General features: G+C 48.8%; 2 protein-coding genes across 4 annotated transcripts in view; one reads left to right on the forward strand and one right to left on the reverse strand.

Annotated features, from left to right (window-relative positions):
• Positions 1-8508, reverse strand: part of SLC25A25 (solute carrier family 25 member 25) — a 28026-nt gene extending 19518 nt beyond the window's left edge. For both annotated transcript variants that reach the window (XM_042052799.1, XM_042052798.1), the window contains exon 1: positions 7897-8508. In XM_042052799.1, coding sequence (XP_041908733.1) covers positions 7897-8493 — 597 coding nt within the window. In that variant the 5' untranslated portion in view covers positions 8494-8508. The remainder of the gene's footprint in view (positions 1-7896) is intronic.
• Positions 8509-8839: 331 nt separating this feature from the next.
• On the forward strand, positions 8840-12997 carry NAIF1 (nuclear apoptosis inducing factor 1). Of its 2 annotated transcripts, XM_042052806.1 has the most exons (3): positions 8844-9607; positions 10445-10894; positions 11476-12997. In XM_042052806.1, the coding sequence occupies exons 1-3, from the start codon at positions 9097-9099 to the stop codon at positions 11481-11483; spliced, it is 969 nt and encodes a 322-aa protein (XP_041908740.1). In that variant the 5' UTR covers positions 8844-9096; the 3' UTR covers positions 11484-12997. The 2 variants fall into 2 exon arrangements, with proteins under 2 accessions (XP_041908739.1, XP_041908740.1); XM_042052805.1 differs by lacking the exon at positions 11476-12997 and having other exon boundaries at positions 8840-9607; positions 10445-11018.
• Positions 12998-17786: the final 4789 nt, after the last annotated feature.

Consider the following 17786-nt stretch of genomic DNA (forward strand, 5'->3'; position numbering starts at 1 on the left):
ACAGAAGGCGCCTGTGGCAGCTGGCCTCAGAGCCCTGCACACCAAAATGGACAGTCATTAGACAGCCTGAGGAGAAGCTGACAATAAAGAGACAATAATCTATCCAAATGGAGACAAAAGAGAGAGAGAAAAAAGCCACGAGACTGACATGTTTTGCTCAATTAAAGTATTTTCCTCAGTACTGCAAGCTGGCAGAGGGAGGTTCTGTGTAAGCCATAGAACTAAGGTATATTGTATCCTTTTCAGCCACATCAGTTTTCAGACAGACACTTGCCTTTTCCAGGCTGGTATACCTGGCAGAAATTCACTTTTGCTTTAAGATGGTTTCTAGAAGACTTTTGGGTAAATGCACAGCGTTTTCCTGCAAATATGTGGGCCTCATCACTGACGACTTGCTAACATGTAAAAAATGTGAGAGGGAGGGCAAAAAGAAAAGGGGCCAGAGGGGAGTGAGCTGTGCTGGGAGCAATGACCCTTTCTTCCTCCAGCACAAGGAGAGTTGCTGGCAGTCTCTGGTTCCTTAGGTGACCCTGCAGGAATGAGCAGTGACTCATCTCCTTTGGGAGCCTCCTGGAAGCATCCCAGGGAGCCCTGCTGCCTACACTGTGTGCCACCCAGAGATAGCACCCAGCCCCCAGCTGGGATGGGCCACCATGACTCCACCAATTACCTCTTATCTTTTCACATGTAATTTCTGAAAGAAGAAAACTAAGTATGTCACTACTTCACACCTTTTAGAAAGTTGAGGTTTACCCTGCACGGTGCTTCTCGAACCATGACATAAAATCTAAACGTCTTGGCCACTGCTGCTTAAATAATTAAACTGTCTGGTGACATTCAAGTACATTCATATATTAAGGTGACACAGCATAGCTCAGGGAACACTACAAAGAAACCCAGGTCTCCTTGTTACAGGAACCCAGGCAGAAGCAATTAGCTACCCAAGCTGATATATTCAGGCATCCACAGCCAGTGCCAAATAGAAAAATACAGAGAGAGCTGGCCAGGGAGGGGGAGCACAGAGCCACTGCCCAGGACAGAGAGTTCCACCAAGGTCATATCATATTATATGAAGAGCAGGGATTAACCAAGAGACAGGGCATCCTTAGTACTCAGAAATTAGAAAATCAACTTCTTGCTGCACTAGATAGTTAAGCAGGAAAATAGGTAGTGAGAAAGGATGGCCCTGCAGCAGCCCGGGCCCAGACCTGCCCCCACACGGTTCTCCTCAGGCTAAACAATGTAGGTTCGCATACCAAGCAGCTTTGCCTTTCCAAGGAACTCATGATCTAAACATTTCAACAATTTCTCTAAAAGCAGAATTCTCCACTGCAAACCACTTTAGCTGCCAGAAGCTCCCCTGAAGCTCATGACATGTGAGCTGGAAAAACTCAAGATATCTCCGTTGCCTTCCCAAATGGACATGAGTTATCGCAGCTATGCTTCTCCACCCGAGACAAAGACTGGAGCCATCATTAAACTGTGCTCATGTCCCACATTCACAGGGACAAATATAGCAATAGGACATGAACAAGAACAAAGACTCCCATTTGCTACAAGTAGGGCTGTAGGAAAAAGCTCCCTCCCCCTTCTCCTCCTCCCAACACCGTATAATGTTATACTATGTGCAACCAAGAGCCCAGGGCTGCAGCACCACCATTTTGTAGGGCTTTTAAACAAGAGACCAAGTCCTTATTATGGCTTTGATGTCATTTTATTAATGCTCACCAGCCATTTAAGGGTTCTGCTCAATATTCAGCTGGATTAAAAATAAAAATTAAAAGAAACAGTAAGTATGCTGAAGTCTGGAGTTTTTTACCTGCCGTTATCTCAGTAATCTGAGAAGTCCCTGAAAGGAGGTTTTAGCCACCTGGAAGTTGACCTCTTCTCTGAGGCAACCAGCAACTGGACAAGAGGAAATGGCCTTAAGACATGCCAGGGGAGGTTCAGGTTGGACATCAGGAAGCATTTTTTCCACGGAAAGGTTTGTAAGGCACTAGCCCACGCTGTCCAGGGAGGTCACCATCCCTGGAGGTGTTCTCGAAACAACTCGATGTGACACTTAGTGCTATGGTTTAGTTAATAGGGTGGTGTTGGGTAAAAGTTTGGACTCTGTCTTGCAGGTCTTTTCCAATATTAATGATTCTAATAAGCCAGTGCAGATGCGGACAAGAAGATATGTCCACTACAGGCATTGAGCCTGGTCACTAAAAAATGCCCCACAGAACTCACTGAAAGACCAAAGCACTGCTGCATATTCTACACAGGCACAACCAGCTGCTTTGGATGAGTTTTGTTGTTTCATTCCTCTCAGGCTGAGGGGTTCCTACAGGCATTCATTTCCCTACAAAGTTCAGAACAGACCCCATCCTGCAGGAAGTAATACTGTGAGGCCACATCAGTGATATTCAGGATGCCTTTCTAGAAGAGAGACTCTTACACAATGCTGACATTTAAAATTTATATGCTCTAGTCACAGTTGCACCTACATCTCTCAAAGGTCAGCCAGCAGCCCTTGGTGGTTAGCACTGTGCAAATAGGACAAAGGTCTCTGCTAAATAAACCAGAGAATCACCAGGCTTCTCCAATTTTCTGCAAGATAGGACAAAAAACAATCCTGGAAGAGCAAACATCCCTCAAGAGTTGTATACCTGGTCCTATATGTGCATGAACATAAAGCAACACTTGTCTAATCTGCAATTGTTTGTTTATATGCACAGGAAACATGCAGGAGCAAGTTTCTCCTGTGCATATTTGCATTTAAAAACCTGCTACCCAACCTCTCCTCTGAACATCGAGTGGACACATACTGCCCATTTCACACATTAATCACACTAAGGCAGGGCTGACCAGAGACCAAGTTTGGGTAAAGACTTTCACCAAGATAGTCTGAGATTCCCTGGTCCCCCAGCACCCCTCTTCTCCCTGTTGCCCCTCCCTGCAAGACCTCTGGGTTCTGGCAGAGTGACAGCCTCGGGCGGCTGGGGTGCCAGCCCATCTCCCTGACATTCCCCATCCCAAAGCTCTCACTGTAGGGGCTGCTGGCCAAGGCTATTAATAACCAACACTGCACCCAGAAGTCTCCTTTGTGCCAAAGCCAAGGCCTGTCTTCTCAAAGTCTTTTCTGCAGCTGTCAAGAACTCACAAAGAGTTTATTTAATTACAAAGAGTTCATTTGCGCCTTCAGCCTAACTCAGAGAAGGCAACAAACCCCAAATTCATACCAACTAACCACTCATCACAGATTGAAAGTTTTATCTACAATTAAATCACTGACCAACAGTTCTGCTCTTGCTCAAGTGCATGAGAACAGGGCCTCCACCAAACCACACATTTCATAATTTACAAAGAGCAAAAACAGGCTTCCACTCCCTACAGATCCAGCAAATATGATCTATTTTGTTTATTATTTTAATAAACATTATTCATGAATGTGTGAATTTTATTAACATGTTCTTGAAAATGGTTTCACCTTGTATTACAACTGGTTTGGGATATCCACAAAGGGTTATCCTTTGGGATTAGTAAGGAGATGGGTGGATGAGAAGTTGTTGGCAGCAGAAGGAAGGCTATCAACTGTAATATCAAACTGTAACAGTATTTGTCTGATACAACCTCCTGTTGCTCAACCCTTCAGGATGAATTACAAAGGCCCAGCTAAAAGCTCCACAAGTGCCCCAGCAGGATTCAAGACACATAAACCATGAAAATGTGATAATGCATAAATGTATATAGGTTTGGAGATACATTGAGAGATCTAAATGAGAGCTGGAGCGATATTCCAGTCCAAATTACACAACAGTGTTAGAATTTTGCTCTTTTTATCATAAACTGACTTTTGTAACACAATAAAAACTTGGGTCCTCCAATTCCAGATGGCTGTGAATGGAAAACAGGTGAAAGCATCATACTGGAAGAAGTCCCTGCTTCCTCTGCCCCTTACAATTGCTAAGAAATTGCAGTACATTGCACATAGTATAAAACAGAGTATCAAAAGTGCTGAAGAATAAAACAGTTACAGAAATAGAGCCTGGAAAGAAGAATTAGATGACATCATGACAGAAGATGAAGTACTGATCAGAAACAAGATTAAATTTTTTTACAATTGCAACTGCTACAGTAGAAAGAGTTTCTCAATCCATCCACAGAGTCACTAGCAAAAGGGCTAACTGATCTATTATCCCAGAATGGCATGGACACAGCTGGAAGAGTCCAGGGACACACTTAAAATGCAAAGTTGTTCGGAGGAAAGGCCTGAAGCAAACAGAACACTGCAGAGTCCAGCTGCAGCAGCACAGCTTTGCTTCTTCAGTACATGGGAAAAGTGCAAAACAGACCTTGTGGGCAAGTTTGGACAGCCAGGACCTGGAGATCAAAGAGGAGATACGAGGCTAAGGAAGAAGTGATGAAAGCAGATTTCAGCAGCCTGGGAGCTGATGTAGTTTCCCATGGGGAAGCTGAAACCAAGGGTGCAATCACAGTCACATATATGAACTTAGGAAGGCAAAGTATCACAAGGCCAATGAGGACATCATTGTTAGAGCAGAGGCAAAGAGGACATTTGGGACTGAAAAGAGAAAAAGGTTATGTTTTCTCTGTTTCTTAAAGTGAACTAGTCCAGCAGAAGATGCTCAGCACCACTACAGAAGAGGCAGCTGCAGACAAAGTTCACCACTTCAGTCTGTCTCTAGGCAGCTGGGATTAATCCCACCAGTTCAGACTGTCTGGAACTTCAGCAGCAGAGATGAGGTTTTGGAATGGCACTCCAGCCCTGCAGTTAATCAGGATCAGTAGGAAAACAGTTGTATTAGCAAACACACAAATATTACCATCACACATTCTTTCAGCAATAGGACATCTCCAGATACAAAGTAGGAAACAGTTCTGATTCACCGTATTTCCATTAAGTGCATATTTCCAGTTCCATAGGTCTATATAAAGTCAGAAAGCAACAGTAACAGGACATTGACCATTCCAGAGGTAGATGAAATTTAGCAGTAAAAGACTATCCCTTCACACAGTAGAAAAAAAAAAGGCATTTTAAAAATTCTTCATATGGTTATCACTTTACTGCCTAAACAGAGTGAAGTATGTGGATTGCTTCATGCTGACCAGTGCAAACAAGCATTTCGTTACAAGGCTCACTGGTTTGGCACCCTGTATTTGTCAGTTGGTTTAAAGATTACAGTATGGGTTAAAAAAAAAAAAAAGCAAGCATCATTTACATAAACAAATTCCACCTCAAGGGACATCTGAGTACAAGCCTTCTCTCCCCCACCACAGAAGGCGACGTCTAAAAGAGAGGGCAGCAATTTTCCAAGAATGCCACAAAGGATTTTATCTCAGCAAGAACTCTCAAGCATTGAAGGAGCCAAAATATTGCTCATTTTCTTTTCAAGTTCAGCCCAAAAGTTATTGTTACCACAAGGACTTTTAGCCTACTGACGCAGCTAAGATTGGCAATAACCTCACTTTACGAGCCCAATGCTCCATCTGCTCCCAAACGCTGGAAGGCAACTCCCATATCAAATGTACTGCTGCATGGAAGGAAAAGTAAAGTGCACCAGAGGCACCAAGTAATTTACTAATCACAAGCAATCCATGTGATTTATACCTAAATTGGTCTCCAAACACCATGCCCAATAAATCAGAAAGGTTTTTCATCTTGACACTTAAGCACTTTTCGCGAGCGTGACCTCACATTAGTTAAGCGTTGAGGTGCCATAATTAGCTAAGGAGGGAGCAGAAAAAAGACTGACTTATTAATAGAACTGCCTGGGAAACAGGAAGTTTATTTGATTTCCCTAAAAACTGCACAACATGGAAGTCTGCTAGCCAGCTGAGGGCTGTTCCCACATTTTTAACTGGAACTTCAGAGTTTTGAACTCTGCATCCTCACTCTCAGTGGTTTTTATCCGGCTGAAGGGGATGCTCTACCATACTAACAATGCTTTGCAAACTCCAGAATGGTTTGGGTTGGAAAGGACCTTAAAGAGCACCCAGTTCCAACCCCCTGCCATAGGCAGGGACACCTTCCACTAAATCAGGTTGCTCAGTGCTCCTTCCAGCCTGGCCTTCCAGGGATGGGGCAGCCACAGCTTCTCTGGGCAACCCGTGCCAGGGTTTCACCCCCCTCACACTATTGATGTGGAAGAGGAGGCAGAGGAAGCAAAGGGCTGAGGAACAATACTGACAGACAAGGGCTTCAGCAGAAAGACAGGATTGTTAAGCAGCATCCAGCCAGCACTTCCCTCCAGCAGCGAGTTCCAGTTCCCGCAGAACGGTTCCTCTGTGCCGCTCCCGCAGCGCACCAAGCAAAGAAACCCTGTGCTGGGAAGTAAAAACGCAGTTTGTTTTAAGGTGCTTCTTCCTGGGCTGGAGACTGTTAGGCTGGATTGAATTACATGCACAGAAAGAGAAGGGAATGCAAACCGAGGCAGGCATGCAGGCATAAGCACAGAACATTCTGGGTTATGAGGGTCTTTTGCCAGAGGTCAAGGATTGGGCCCCACAAGTGGCAGCAGGTCAGTGTCACAGGCATGCACAGGTGACTTGTGGTACAACCAGTTTTAGGTACCCAAACACACCCAGCAGAAAACCCCCATGGCACTCATGTTATTTCTGAGAAACAGCACAACCAAACTACTCACAAGATCACACTGACAAGGAATTCTTGTATTTTACACCAGCAAGGAAGATGCTGACCAAAAAGAAATGTTAGAAGTTAAGATGCTGGAGATTCAAAGTTAGAAAGGAACTAGAAACCCTGGAAAGGACTGTGCAAGTAAAGCACTCAAACTGGGGCACCACTCCCAGAACAGGGAGAGAATACAAACTGTCACTTGAATTAAATATCTTTTCAGTGAGTCAGAAGTTATTCTTAAACTCTTCTTCCTTCCTGCAGGACTCAGGCACTCTGTGGTGGCACATCCCTGGCTGCGCCCATGTGTTTATCTCCTATCTTCACATGATACTCAGCTTTTTCATGGCCCCGCACATAAAATACAAGCGACTAGGCAGGGACAAACTGTGCAGCACTGAGGACAAGCCCATTCATCATAGACATGTAAATTACACTAATCACAGTTAAATACAGCAGCATCACTTTGAACCTTGGAACCCTCAGTGTACAGCATCACACACAGCGGTGTGAGCACAAAAGGCTCCCAATACTGAAAGAGAAAGCCAGTGCTGCATGTTTTATGTACTCCATGTGCAAACTGTACAGTACAGTAGCCTCCCTACATTCTAAGGTATTTCCAAACCCTTAAAATAAACGAGTCTGGCATAAGCCATCCTGGGCAAACATGAGTAGCAACACGGTGCCAGACTCATATGAGGAAAACGGTGATAGAATGAAACCTGCACAATACTCTTGACTACAGAATCGCTTCCAAAGGACCTTTCACCAGTGTAAGTCAGAATGCAAGTTGTCCTAAGTCCTGGAGAAAGGCGATTTCCTTTATGGTTTTTCCTGCCGAAATACTACGGTTTTATTCTTATTAATTACGGGCAGTTAATACCGTCCATGCCTACAGGTGGCAAGCAAGCCGATTCCTCCGGGTCTAGTGTGCAAGCCGGCAGGGGGGCTTTGAGGCCAGGACCCTTGGGGAGCGGAGCGGCCGTGTCGCATCACACAGCCCCGCTCTCGCTCGGGGATCAGGACGCTAAAGGGACGCAGGTTCTGCAATGGTGCTAGAATGCGCAGGTGCCACCGCTGCCCCGGCCAGACACATCTGGAAGGTCTCCAGAGTCCACGTCCTGCTCGCGAGACGAGCACGGAGACGGCTCCGCAGTGGATACGGGACGAGGGGAGCGGCCAAAGCCTCCCTCACCCCCGGAACGCGGGACCGCTTAGCCCCGCCGGGCCACATCCCACCGCCCGCCGCCGCTCACCCGCAGATCCAGCTCGGTGCGGTGCAGCCCGAGGCGGCCCAGCCCCACGGCCAGGTCGTGGATGCAGAGCGCGCCGTCGCGGTTCACGTCGAGCTTCTGGAACAGGGTGCGGAGACGCCGGTCCTGCTCGGAGGCCTCGCACAGCGACCGCCCGCAGGACCCTGCGCTCCCCCCGCCGCTACCGCCGCTCTCCACCGCTGATCCGTGCGGGGAGCCGCATGGGCAGAGAACGCCGCTCACCACGGGGGAGGCGAGCGAGCGCCGCGCCCCCGGCATGGCTACGCCGGCACAAACCCCCACCCGCCCCTCACGCCCGCGGCACCGGCAAATGGCGCCGCTTCCGCCTTCGCGCCACGCGCCGCCGCCGCCACGTGACGCCCCCGGCTGGCCAATCACAGCGGGCGACACGCCCCGGGCCACGCCCCGCTGCGCCCACGCGAATTTACGGGTCGTGACGTCACCGAGGACGCCCTCGCCTCCACCAATCGGAAGGAAGCGCCGCGGGGTTTCGGCGCGGAGCACAGGGGCCGGGGGCAGGCGCACGGACCAAACCGCAATTGGCTGAACCCCTTGGGAAGGCGGTGATAAAGCGAACATCTCCAATCAGAGCGAGAGCCGGGAGTCAGTTTGAGATTGACGAATGTCGTGCGCATCCGGTAGGTTGGAAACCAGTGCGCGCTCTGGGTTGATGGACAGGAGAAGTACCCAATGGGATTAGAGCGGGGAAAATCCACGAGCAGGCCCAACCCCTCACCGGCCCCACGCAGGCCCAGTGCCCTGAGACCAGCGGCGGGGCGGGGCCGCCTCTTGGCTGCGTGATGGACAGGGCTCTTGGCCAATAATAATGCGGCACTGCAGGCGGGAGGCGGGAAAGTCATGTGACGGGCAGCCGGGAGGGCCAATCAGGCGTGGCAGGAAGAGGGGCCGATTCTGGAAGCCATTACGCCAGTGCCGCAGGGTGGGGGCTGTTGCGCGGGGCTGCCGGGCGGGCGCCGTACGCAATTTGCGTATCGTTGGCGGTGCCAAGGGGGGAACGGGGGGGGACCGAGCCCTCCGGGCCCTGAGGGGCCTCGGGGCCCCCCTGTTGTCCCCGGTCCCGGGGGTGGGGGGGCCCTGCCGCCCCTTGGCCCTGCCCAGCGTCTCCCAGGCCCCCCAGGTGTGACCCCGTGCCCCGTTCCCGGGGCCCCCCCCCCCCCCCCCATGGCCATGGCGTCGCCGCCGGCGCCCCCAGCCAAGAAGCGGAAGATGAACTTCTCGGAGCGGGAGGTGGAGATCATCGTGGAGGAGCTGGAGCGGGGAAAGCACCTCCTCGTCAACCACTTCAACGCGGGCGTGCCGCTGGCCGCCAAGGCCGCCGCCTGGCACGACATCCTGCGCCGCGTCAACGCCGTCGCCACCTGCCACCGCGAGCTGCCCGAGGTCAAGAAGAAGTGGTCTGACCTCAAGACCGAGGTGCGGCGCAAAGTGGCCCAAGTGCGGGCTGCCATGGAAGGAGGAGGCGAGAACCAGAACGGCGGCGGCAACGGGCCCGAGGGCGAGGACCCGGCGGGCGCCGCGGCCGCCCCGGTGATCCTCACCCCCATGCAGCAGCGCATCTGCAACCTGCTGGGAGAGGCCACCATCATCAGCCTGCCGAGCGGGGACTGCGGCGCGGGTGACGGGAGCGAGATCCCCATCACCGCGTCGGCCACCACGGTCACCCTGACCCAGAGTGAGTGCTGCGCCCGCTGGAACGCTCTGGGCTGGACTGGAGGGTCACACAGAGGCCCTGAAACCCCTCTTCGAGCAGACCCCGAGCCTTGTGTGGGGAAAGAACCACAGAATGGTTTGGGTTGGAAAGGACCTTAAAGAGCACCCAGTTCCAGCCCCCTGCCATGGGCAGAGACACCTTCCACTAGACCAGGTTGCTGCATCCAGCCTGGCCTTGAGCATTTCCAGGTGCCCACAAGTTCTTTGGGCAAAGAAAGCCCCAACAAAAAGAAATCCCCACATCTCTGCAATGAAATGCTCCTCCCAGTCTGCCCTTGTGCTGCAGGGGAGTGGCCGCAAGACAGGCACATACTGAAAGTCAGCTTTGAGAGCTGGACTCAGCCTTAAGGACAAAGGAGTCAAGGATCCTTTGCACCTTGGGAGATTCTTCAGTCCCTCTCTGGGAACAAAAGCAGAGGGAAAAACATTTCCAGGGCTGATTTCCCAGTGTGCAGTGTTGTAAAGAGCAGCTCTTCTACCGAGAGGGGCCATTCTGAATCTTGTCTTTGCTGTTATGTCAGTCAGTTCATGCTGCTTGGAAAAATTGTTCTAAACTGGAGGTTGAGAAATTATATTGTCTAGACAGATAAGGCATTCCCTATTCCTTTGGATTGTACTGCCCAGAAGGAAGCTCGACTGAGGGTGGAGTAGACTTAAATAGGTCATTTTGTGCATGTCTGGCCATTGTATGTTATCTCACTGAACAGGCCGTATTTTTGTGCTATTCACTGAATAGTCCTGTAGATAAAAATCCTGTATCGCAGCTACTCCTGACTCCCTTTCTGTCCTTTATTCTCAGTTCCTGCAGAGACAACCTACCACAGTCTGGAGGATGGGGTTGTGGAGTACTGCACCACAGAAGCCCCCACCACTGTCACCACAGAGGCGCCCTTGGAGATGATGGCCCATCAACACGAGGTGTCTGCCAAGCCCCAGGAGCTGAAAAGCCGCATTGCCCTGAACTCAGCCAAGCTCCTGCAGGAGCAGCGAGTGACCAATCTGCACGTGAAGGAGATTGCCCAGCACCTGGAGCAGCAGAATGACTTGCTCCAGATGATTCGCCGCTCGCAGGAGGTGCAGGCGTGCGCCCAGGAGCGGCAGGCACAGGCCATGGAAGGGACACAGGCAGCACTGAGTGCCCTCATCCAGGTCCTCCGCCCCATGATTAAGGACTTCCGTCGATTTTTGCAGAGCAATACACCCAGTCCATCGGTCACCACTGACCCTGGCCAGACAGGGCAGCAAGATGGTATGATCCAGTGAAAGAAACAGTGATGGGAGGGAACTTCAGATTCATGTTAGGAAAAATTTCTTCCCTGAGAGGGTTGTCAAGCCCTGGCACATGCTGCCCAGGGCAGTGGTGGAGTCACCATTCCTGGAGGGATTTAAAAGATGTGTAGATGTGGCACTTGGGGACATGGGTTAGTGGTGGATGTGGCAGTGCTGGGGAAATGGTTGGACTTAATGATCTTAGAAGTCTTTTCCAACCTGAACAATTCTATGATTCTATAGGACATCTGCCATGCTAAAAACCTGCCCATGCTGGCAGAGGACACTTGGGACTGAGGGGTGCTGGCTCTTCTCAGTGTGAATGGCTCCCTTGGAGCCTGGCTAAGCCTGAACAGCTTTCTCTGCTAATCTTGTGCTAATCTGCCTTTTAAGACTCTGATTCAGAGCCATAGCAGGATGTGTAATAAACCAGCAACTTAATATGGGTTGTTTTAGTTCCTCGAACAATAGATTTTTTTTTTTTTTAAAGTTATTTTTTAATTTCTGTTTGGAAAAAATCTCTCCTAAGTATGACGCCTCTCTCTTTGTCTCTCTCTCAAGATCTATAGCCTTTAACTGACTTCTAACGTGGAGAGTTTTGTCGGGATATCAGTGCTGCAGCTGCCAAGGTACAGTGATCGTGAACCATAGCGCACACAGTGAATGCATTTCTGGCTCTTGCTGGAAGCATTTACTGGAAACATGGTCCTGGATGTGGTTGAACCTTCCCTCTGCACTGAGAGCTATGGATGCTGCAGCGTGACATCCAGCCCATGCAGACCAGCACCCAGGCTCTGTGCAGTTTAAGTGCCACCCACCTCCCCTGAGGATCCCGGTGGGATTGAAACAGTGTATTCACCTCATGTTTTATCTGCGTGCAGTCATGAAATTTCTCTATCAGCTTGGCAGATGTGATGGAAGTTTCATGTCTTGGGTACCAGAAACTCTCCTGGGATACGTCTTGGTGCAATGTCTTTATTTGTCACAGCGTAAATGCCCAAGGGCCTGGATGAGTTTCACTCAGGTGGATTGAATGGTGAAACTCCATCTCCGCCTCATCTGCATAGTTTGGCACCTCCAGAATACCTTGATCCATCAAAGTGGACCTGGACTAAGGTCCCGGACTAAGCTGCAGCCACACAGGAGTTCCCAGTGTTTAGGAGTTTGTCAGCCACTGATTTGAGTGAATTTTGGGGCATTACTTGGTTCTGCTGCTGGTGGAGTTTGTTTTGTACTGTTTGGGAGCTGGAAGTGAGTCCAGCCATTCCGTGTTTGTCTGCTGGCCGGCCGCATCCTGAGAAACAGAGCTGAGGTTCTCCTCACTGTCCTATACCGTTATACAGGGTAAAACATCATCACAGCCACTTCTGAAGCATTCAGGCTATGGGGCTCGGTCCTTAATGAGAAAGCTTAATTGCACAGGATGGTCAACATGATTTTCACAGACTTGCAGTAACTTCACAAACTTGTCCACTTGTACATACATGGAAGAAAACTTAGGGAAAGAAAAAAAGGAAGTGTAACTCGTCTCCTTCTACCTTGCAAAGTGGCTTACATTTAACAGGCTTGTTGCTTGCCAGGTATTACTTTTGAAATGGAACTTTTCCAGAGCTGGTATTTACTTGCTGTTAAGTCTCCTTTAGGGCTGGCAAGGGAGTGAATTTGCACAATCAAATGAAACCTTTACACAGCCTTTAATGGGAAGATGCTGATGGGAGACCCCTGGTTAGAGCAGTAGGTGAAGAGGTCACCGCTGTTGGTCCCTGTCCTTTACTCATCTCTTGTCTGCAAATCTGAAGGGGGAGAAAAGGACAACACAATGAGAAGGGTTTGGTCCCTGAAAGGCTCCCTTGGGACTGACACCTCCAAGCTGAGACGGGGTGGATCCTGCCTTGTCTGGCATCTCACCACATGCGTAGCACTTGCCTGACTCTTCCTCTTAGACTTTGTGGAATCAAATCAATTGCTGAATTGAAATTTATTTTTAAAGTGAGAACTATGTCATATGTGTTGGTTTACCTCATTTGTGTAATGATCTCTCCTTTACAAATCTGAATTTTAATAAAAAATACATTTTGGTAAACAGGCTGTTTCAGTTCATTGGTATGGGCCAAGGCGGAAGTGAAAATGAGTTCATGACAACAACTTTGCAACACAGAATCATCACTGTGAAGGGACCAAGGAGAGCTGTGAACAACCACGAGTCACAGTAGCTTTTCTTCTTGTTTGTGAACCTTGTGGCCTTGTATTTACATAATTACAGTCTTTTTCAAATAATAGCTTTTACAGGCTTACCTTGGAGCACGAGTTATTTCACAGTGTCTGACAGATTACTGAAGTACAGTAATCTCCCAACAGCTCAGAAGATGTCACAAAGCCTAAAATAATGGTAGAAATACCAGCCTTTGGCTTTAAATTGCAGTGTGCATTTTTTCAGTGACTAAGCACTTCAGCTGCGTTACTTTTCTAGAGGAGTAAACATATTGCCATCGGAACCACCCATTTTTCTTCTCTTTTCAGGATAAGTGTAGAGCTTAGTCAAGAGCCAGCAGCATTCAAGTGTGTGTTCTGTGTACAGATTTTTGTCTCATTAAAAAGATGTGGCAACATTTTAAATATAGGGTGAACTGTGTGATGAGGGGCTTGGTTGTTGCTCATGAAGAGGTCATCAAACTTGGGGAGGGACAGAGAAAAGTGTCCCTTAAAACCAGGAGGAATAGGTGAACAGGACACTGACAGGGCAAACAAATACACAGGACACTCAACTGAACAGGCAACTGATGCCCAAACAGAACAAAAGCTAAGGAGTAGCATTTATAGATGTTTATTTGTTCTCTACTGTTCTTTTTGTACCTAGAGATTTGTATTCAACATCCAGACTGGGAAGGAGCCATGCAGAGATGTTCTGCCACAGGGTGCCTCGGAGATGAGGGTGAGCAGCATCTTCCGGCCTGTTGGGGAAAGGGAAATTTGGTGGGGGATTCTCAGTGGTGAGAAGAGAATGTTTGTGGCCATGGAGGCATCGCCAAGCCGCCAGAAGCGCTTCTGCTCCCTCCGGAGCAAAGCTCTGCTTACCATGTGTCCGGCTGCAGACCGGCTTTCCAGGAGATGGCACTGCGCGCCGGGATCCTGAGCTGCGGCACTGCGCTGTCCCAGGAGCCACCCCTGTCCTCCAGACCCTTGTGGGATCCTGTTTGCTCCCTTCGCTGGTGAATCTTTTCAGGGCTGAGAGCCTGGAGAGGAAGAAATTCAAAGGGCCGAGCACAGCAATGAGATATCCCTGGAAAAGTCAGGATGCCTGGGGACTCAGACCAGGTCCTTCTGCTTCCCACAGACATGGCAGAGGACACTGAGGTGTCTGTCTTTGGGATGAGTTCACTGTAGAACCGAATGGGCAAGCACAAGATGAAAAAAACCACATCAAGTTCCTCATTATAAGTAAAGGGACAGGTTTTAAGGTTTTTTAGAAGGCCACACATATGTCAGTATCCCACAAGTACAGTGCAGTGCCATCACCACATCACAGTTCTGGGAGCAGATCCTCACTGAGGGACAGAATGATACCACCTGCACACTCACCCAAATAACCTTTACTTCCTCCAGCATATTTTTAAAGTTTGTCAAGCCTGTTTTGGCAAAGCATCCTTCTGGGGATCTTTTGTGGTTTTTTTCCTGCTGTCACATGAGAGGTTGTTGCCAGCCAGTACTGTCAGCAGAAGGGTGGTCAGGTCAGTGTGAAAATGGCCAGGCCGTGTTTTGAGTGCTGGAATGAAGCCGGTATCACCTGCAAATGGGGCTCATGAGCCCTTGGGTCCCAGATGTGCAGGTGATTAACCCAAGACAGAATCCCAGCGCCAGCAGGGACAGTTTCTTTCACCTCTGCCACCTGGGATCCCAAATTAGAGGTTGCTATGTCAAGGGGGAACCACAGACTTACACTTGCTTCTGATGTATTTGGGGTAACAGCAGTATTTGTGGGGTTGAAGTCAGTGGGACAGACCACAACCAGCCACAACCAGCCACAACCAGCCACAACCAGCCACAACCAGCAAGTCTCTTGTCCAGCACACCACTGAAGGGATGGATAGCTGGGATACAGCCACAGGATAAGGCTTAATAAACTCAACAAGCCTTGAGGCAAAGCAGGTTCCAAGTCTGCAGATTTTGGAAGAGGCAAACAAACAAAGATCCAGTTCTACCCACAGACCTCATTGGAGAGTCCTGCCATACATTCCCAGGACACACTGAAGCAGACATGGAAACCAGTAAACAAAAAAAGCCAGGCAGCTGGATTTTCAGGTCTAGCTGCATATTTGGGGAAAGGAATCCACCGACTCCAGATTCCTGGGCTCCCTTTGTCGATAACAGGATTCCCAGTGCTGGCAGGCCAGAAACCCACGGTGCAGGTGTGTCCTTTGCACATCCAACAGGAAACCCAGCCTGGCACAGAAAGTGAAACAGTTCCTGGCCTTTATGATGATAAGTTCAGTTAAATATGGAAAAAGTAACAAACACAAGCAGGTCAAAGTGCAGCCTGTTATTAAGCTGAGAAGACACGAGGTTGGAGTAACTCCACACCATGGGGTAATCCTATGCAATGGGGATAGGTACCCATTCCCATCACAGGGTTTCCAGCTGCCTGCATGCTACAGCTTACACTGCTGTGGTGTCTGCACCCCCTGCCTCATTTTGGGAGCTCCCCAGCCTGGAGCTTCCCCCAGTCCTGGGGAAGGCACCCATCCACTGCAGCTCCCACCCACAGCTCCTTGGAGCAGGTCATCGCATCCCACCCACAGCTCCAAGAACACACTTACAGCATAAAGTGTCATGTGATAATCTCTTTTTTTTGGATGATGAGGCTGAAAGCTCATTAAGGCAATTACAGCAGAGGTGACAGGTGTAACAGAGGAGAACCATTACTCTGTTTATGCTGTTACAGCAACATGTGTAATTTAGTTTTAAAACTTTAATCATTTGGCTGCCAGGACAAATGAATTAGTGTGATGATGCTTTCCAGAGGAAGATGCTGATGATGTAGTTTTCAGGGCTTGTGCATCTGGGATTCCCCTGGGATAAGAGACAGTAATTGAAGGCTCACCAAATGCATTACAGGATCTACCTCACTTCACCTCACTGAGTTTTGTCCCTCCTGCATTTATCTTGCCTTGTTTCTCCACTGCTGCCTTATCTCTGTCCTCAAAGCAGGGAGGAGGCAAGATAAGGCATCTCTGTTGGTGCTCGCTCACAGAGCGCAGCGGTCCCAGCCTTGGCCAGCTGGGCACACCTCTCCAGGAGAGCAGAGGTGAGGCCCAGCCTTAACTGCAGAGCCCAGACTGATAAAAATATCCCAGACTGATAAGACAATGCCCTGAGCCAGCAAAAGTTGAGGAAGTGGTGGCGGCACTGGGGAGCGGCCTTGGGAAAGTCTTAGGTCAGGAAGAGCACAGGGCAAGGACGTGGCTGGGGGTCACAGAGCTGAGGTGAGGTGGGCACAGCCATAGAGGAGAAATCCATAGGATGTGAGTCTGGGATGAGCAGAATCCACATGTATCAGAGCCCCTTGGTCACACACACGGTCCCATGGCTAATGGGTTGCGCCTGGAACAGAAAATAATATAAACCAGAGGGATGGTGGATGGATGAAGATACCCTACTCCCAGATTCCCTCTGTGGGAGGCTCAGACTAACCGATCCCCTCTGTAAACAGGAGCACTGTCCCTTTAAAACATGTGAATTTCTTCAGAAACAACTATGCAGCATAAACACAGCAAAATCAACAGGGTGAATTTCGAACTAATAAAGATTTAATCTCTCAGTCATGAGACTGCGTTTGTTAGGAAAATACACATATCCCTGAGAATGCAGCTACGGTTGCTATACTACACACTGCTCAGCAGCTCACTGGGCATTTTTCCAAACCCATTTATTTTTAACATCAGTCACATTATTCAATTAATTATAAAAACACTGAGGTTTTCCAGAGATGTTTCTGATAAAACTGCGAAGTAAATATGCTTGAGAACAGCAAAGATTAAAGTCTCTGTAAACTTTAGCATTTGAGGCTGTTGCTATAAACAAGAGAAGTCCTTGAGAAGGTTATTTATCAGAGTGAATCATAGCAGATAACATACAATCTCCTCCCACACCACACACAGGGATCATTTGTCCTTTACCTCGGGATGGAAGCAGAGCATCCACATGTCAGCAGTGTGCTGGGGCATGAGAGGTGTGAGAACAGGGCTGGATTCTTCAGATGCCTCCAGTATTTCAGCATCACAGTTTGGTAAATATCAAATATCTAGCAGGCTCAGCTCTTTCCCAATAAGCTGGAAACAGAAATCAAAAAATACCAGCCCATCTCCAGCAATGCCTCAAAGCCTTGAAAACACCAGATAGGAACCGATGGAAGGATTCAAGCCTTGCCTGTAACAGCAGCTGTAAACCCTGCTGTTTCCTGGTAACTCCTGGTATGTCCTGTGTTGGTTTCCCTGTACCAATACAAAATGTTTTCCCTGTCCAAAGTCTGTGTAAGCTTAACCTGGTAGGCAAAAATCATAGCAATGCATTTGGCTTGATTCAATTTTTCACTTTTATCCAAGGACACTGCTGTGTACTTTTCCTAGTAGACTCTTTTTTTTCAAGGCTCACATTGTGGTAGAATTATTTGATAGCTCTGATATCATCTACACAGATGGCAAAGATTACAGGCAAGGAGTCTGGGCATCAAAGCCTGGCAGATAGCAAGGACTCCCAGGCTTTCATCCAAGATTTGCATATCAGCCTTGGAGAACAGTTCCTCCCGTATGAGCATCAACTTCTCAGCCACAGAGGCTCTTGGGCAAATCCCTAAATTTAAAAACTAGGCAAATCAC

Source organism: Corvus kubaryi, unplaced genomic scaffold, assembly GCF_017639235.1.
Source record: "Corvus kubaryi isolate FWS band 111438036 unplaced genomic scaffold, C.kubaryi_AGA036_p1.0 78, whole genome shotgun sequence".
Taxonomy (NCBI): domain Eukaryota; kingdom Metazoa; phylum Chordata; class Aves; order Passeriformes; family Corvidae; genus Corvus; species Corvus kubaryi.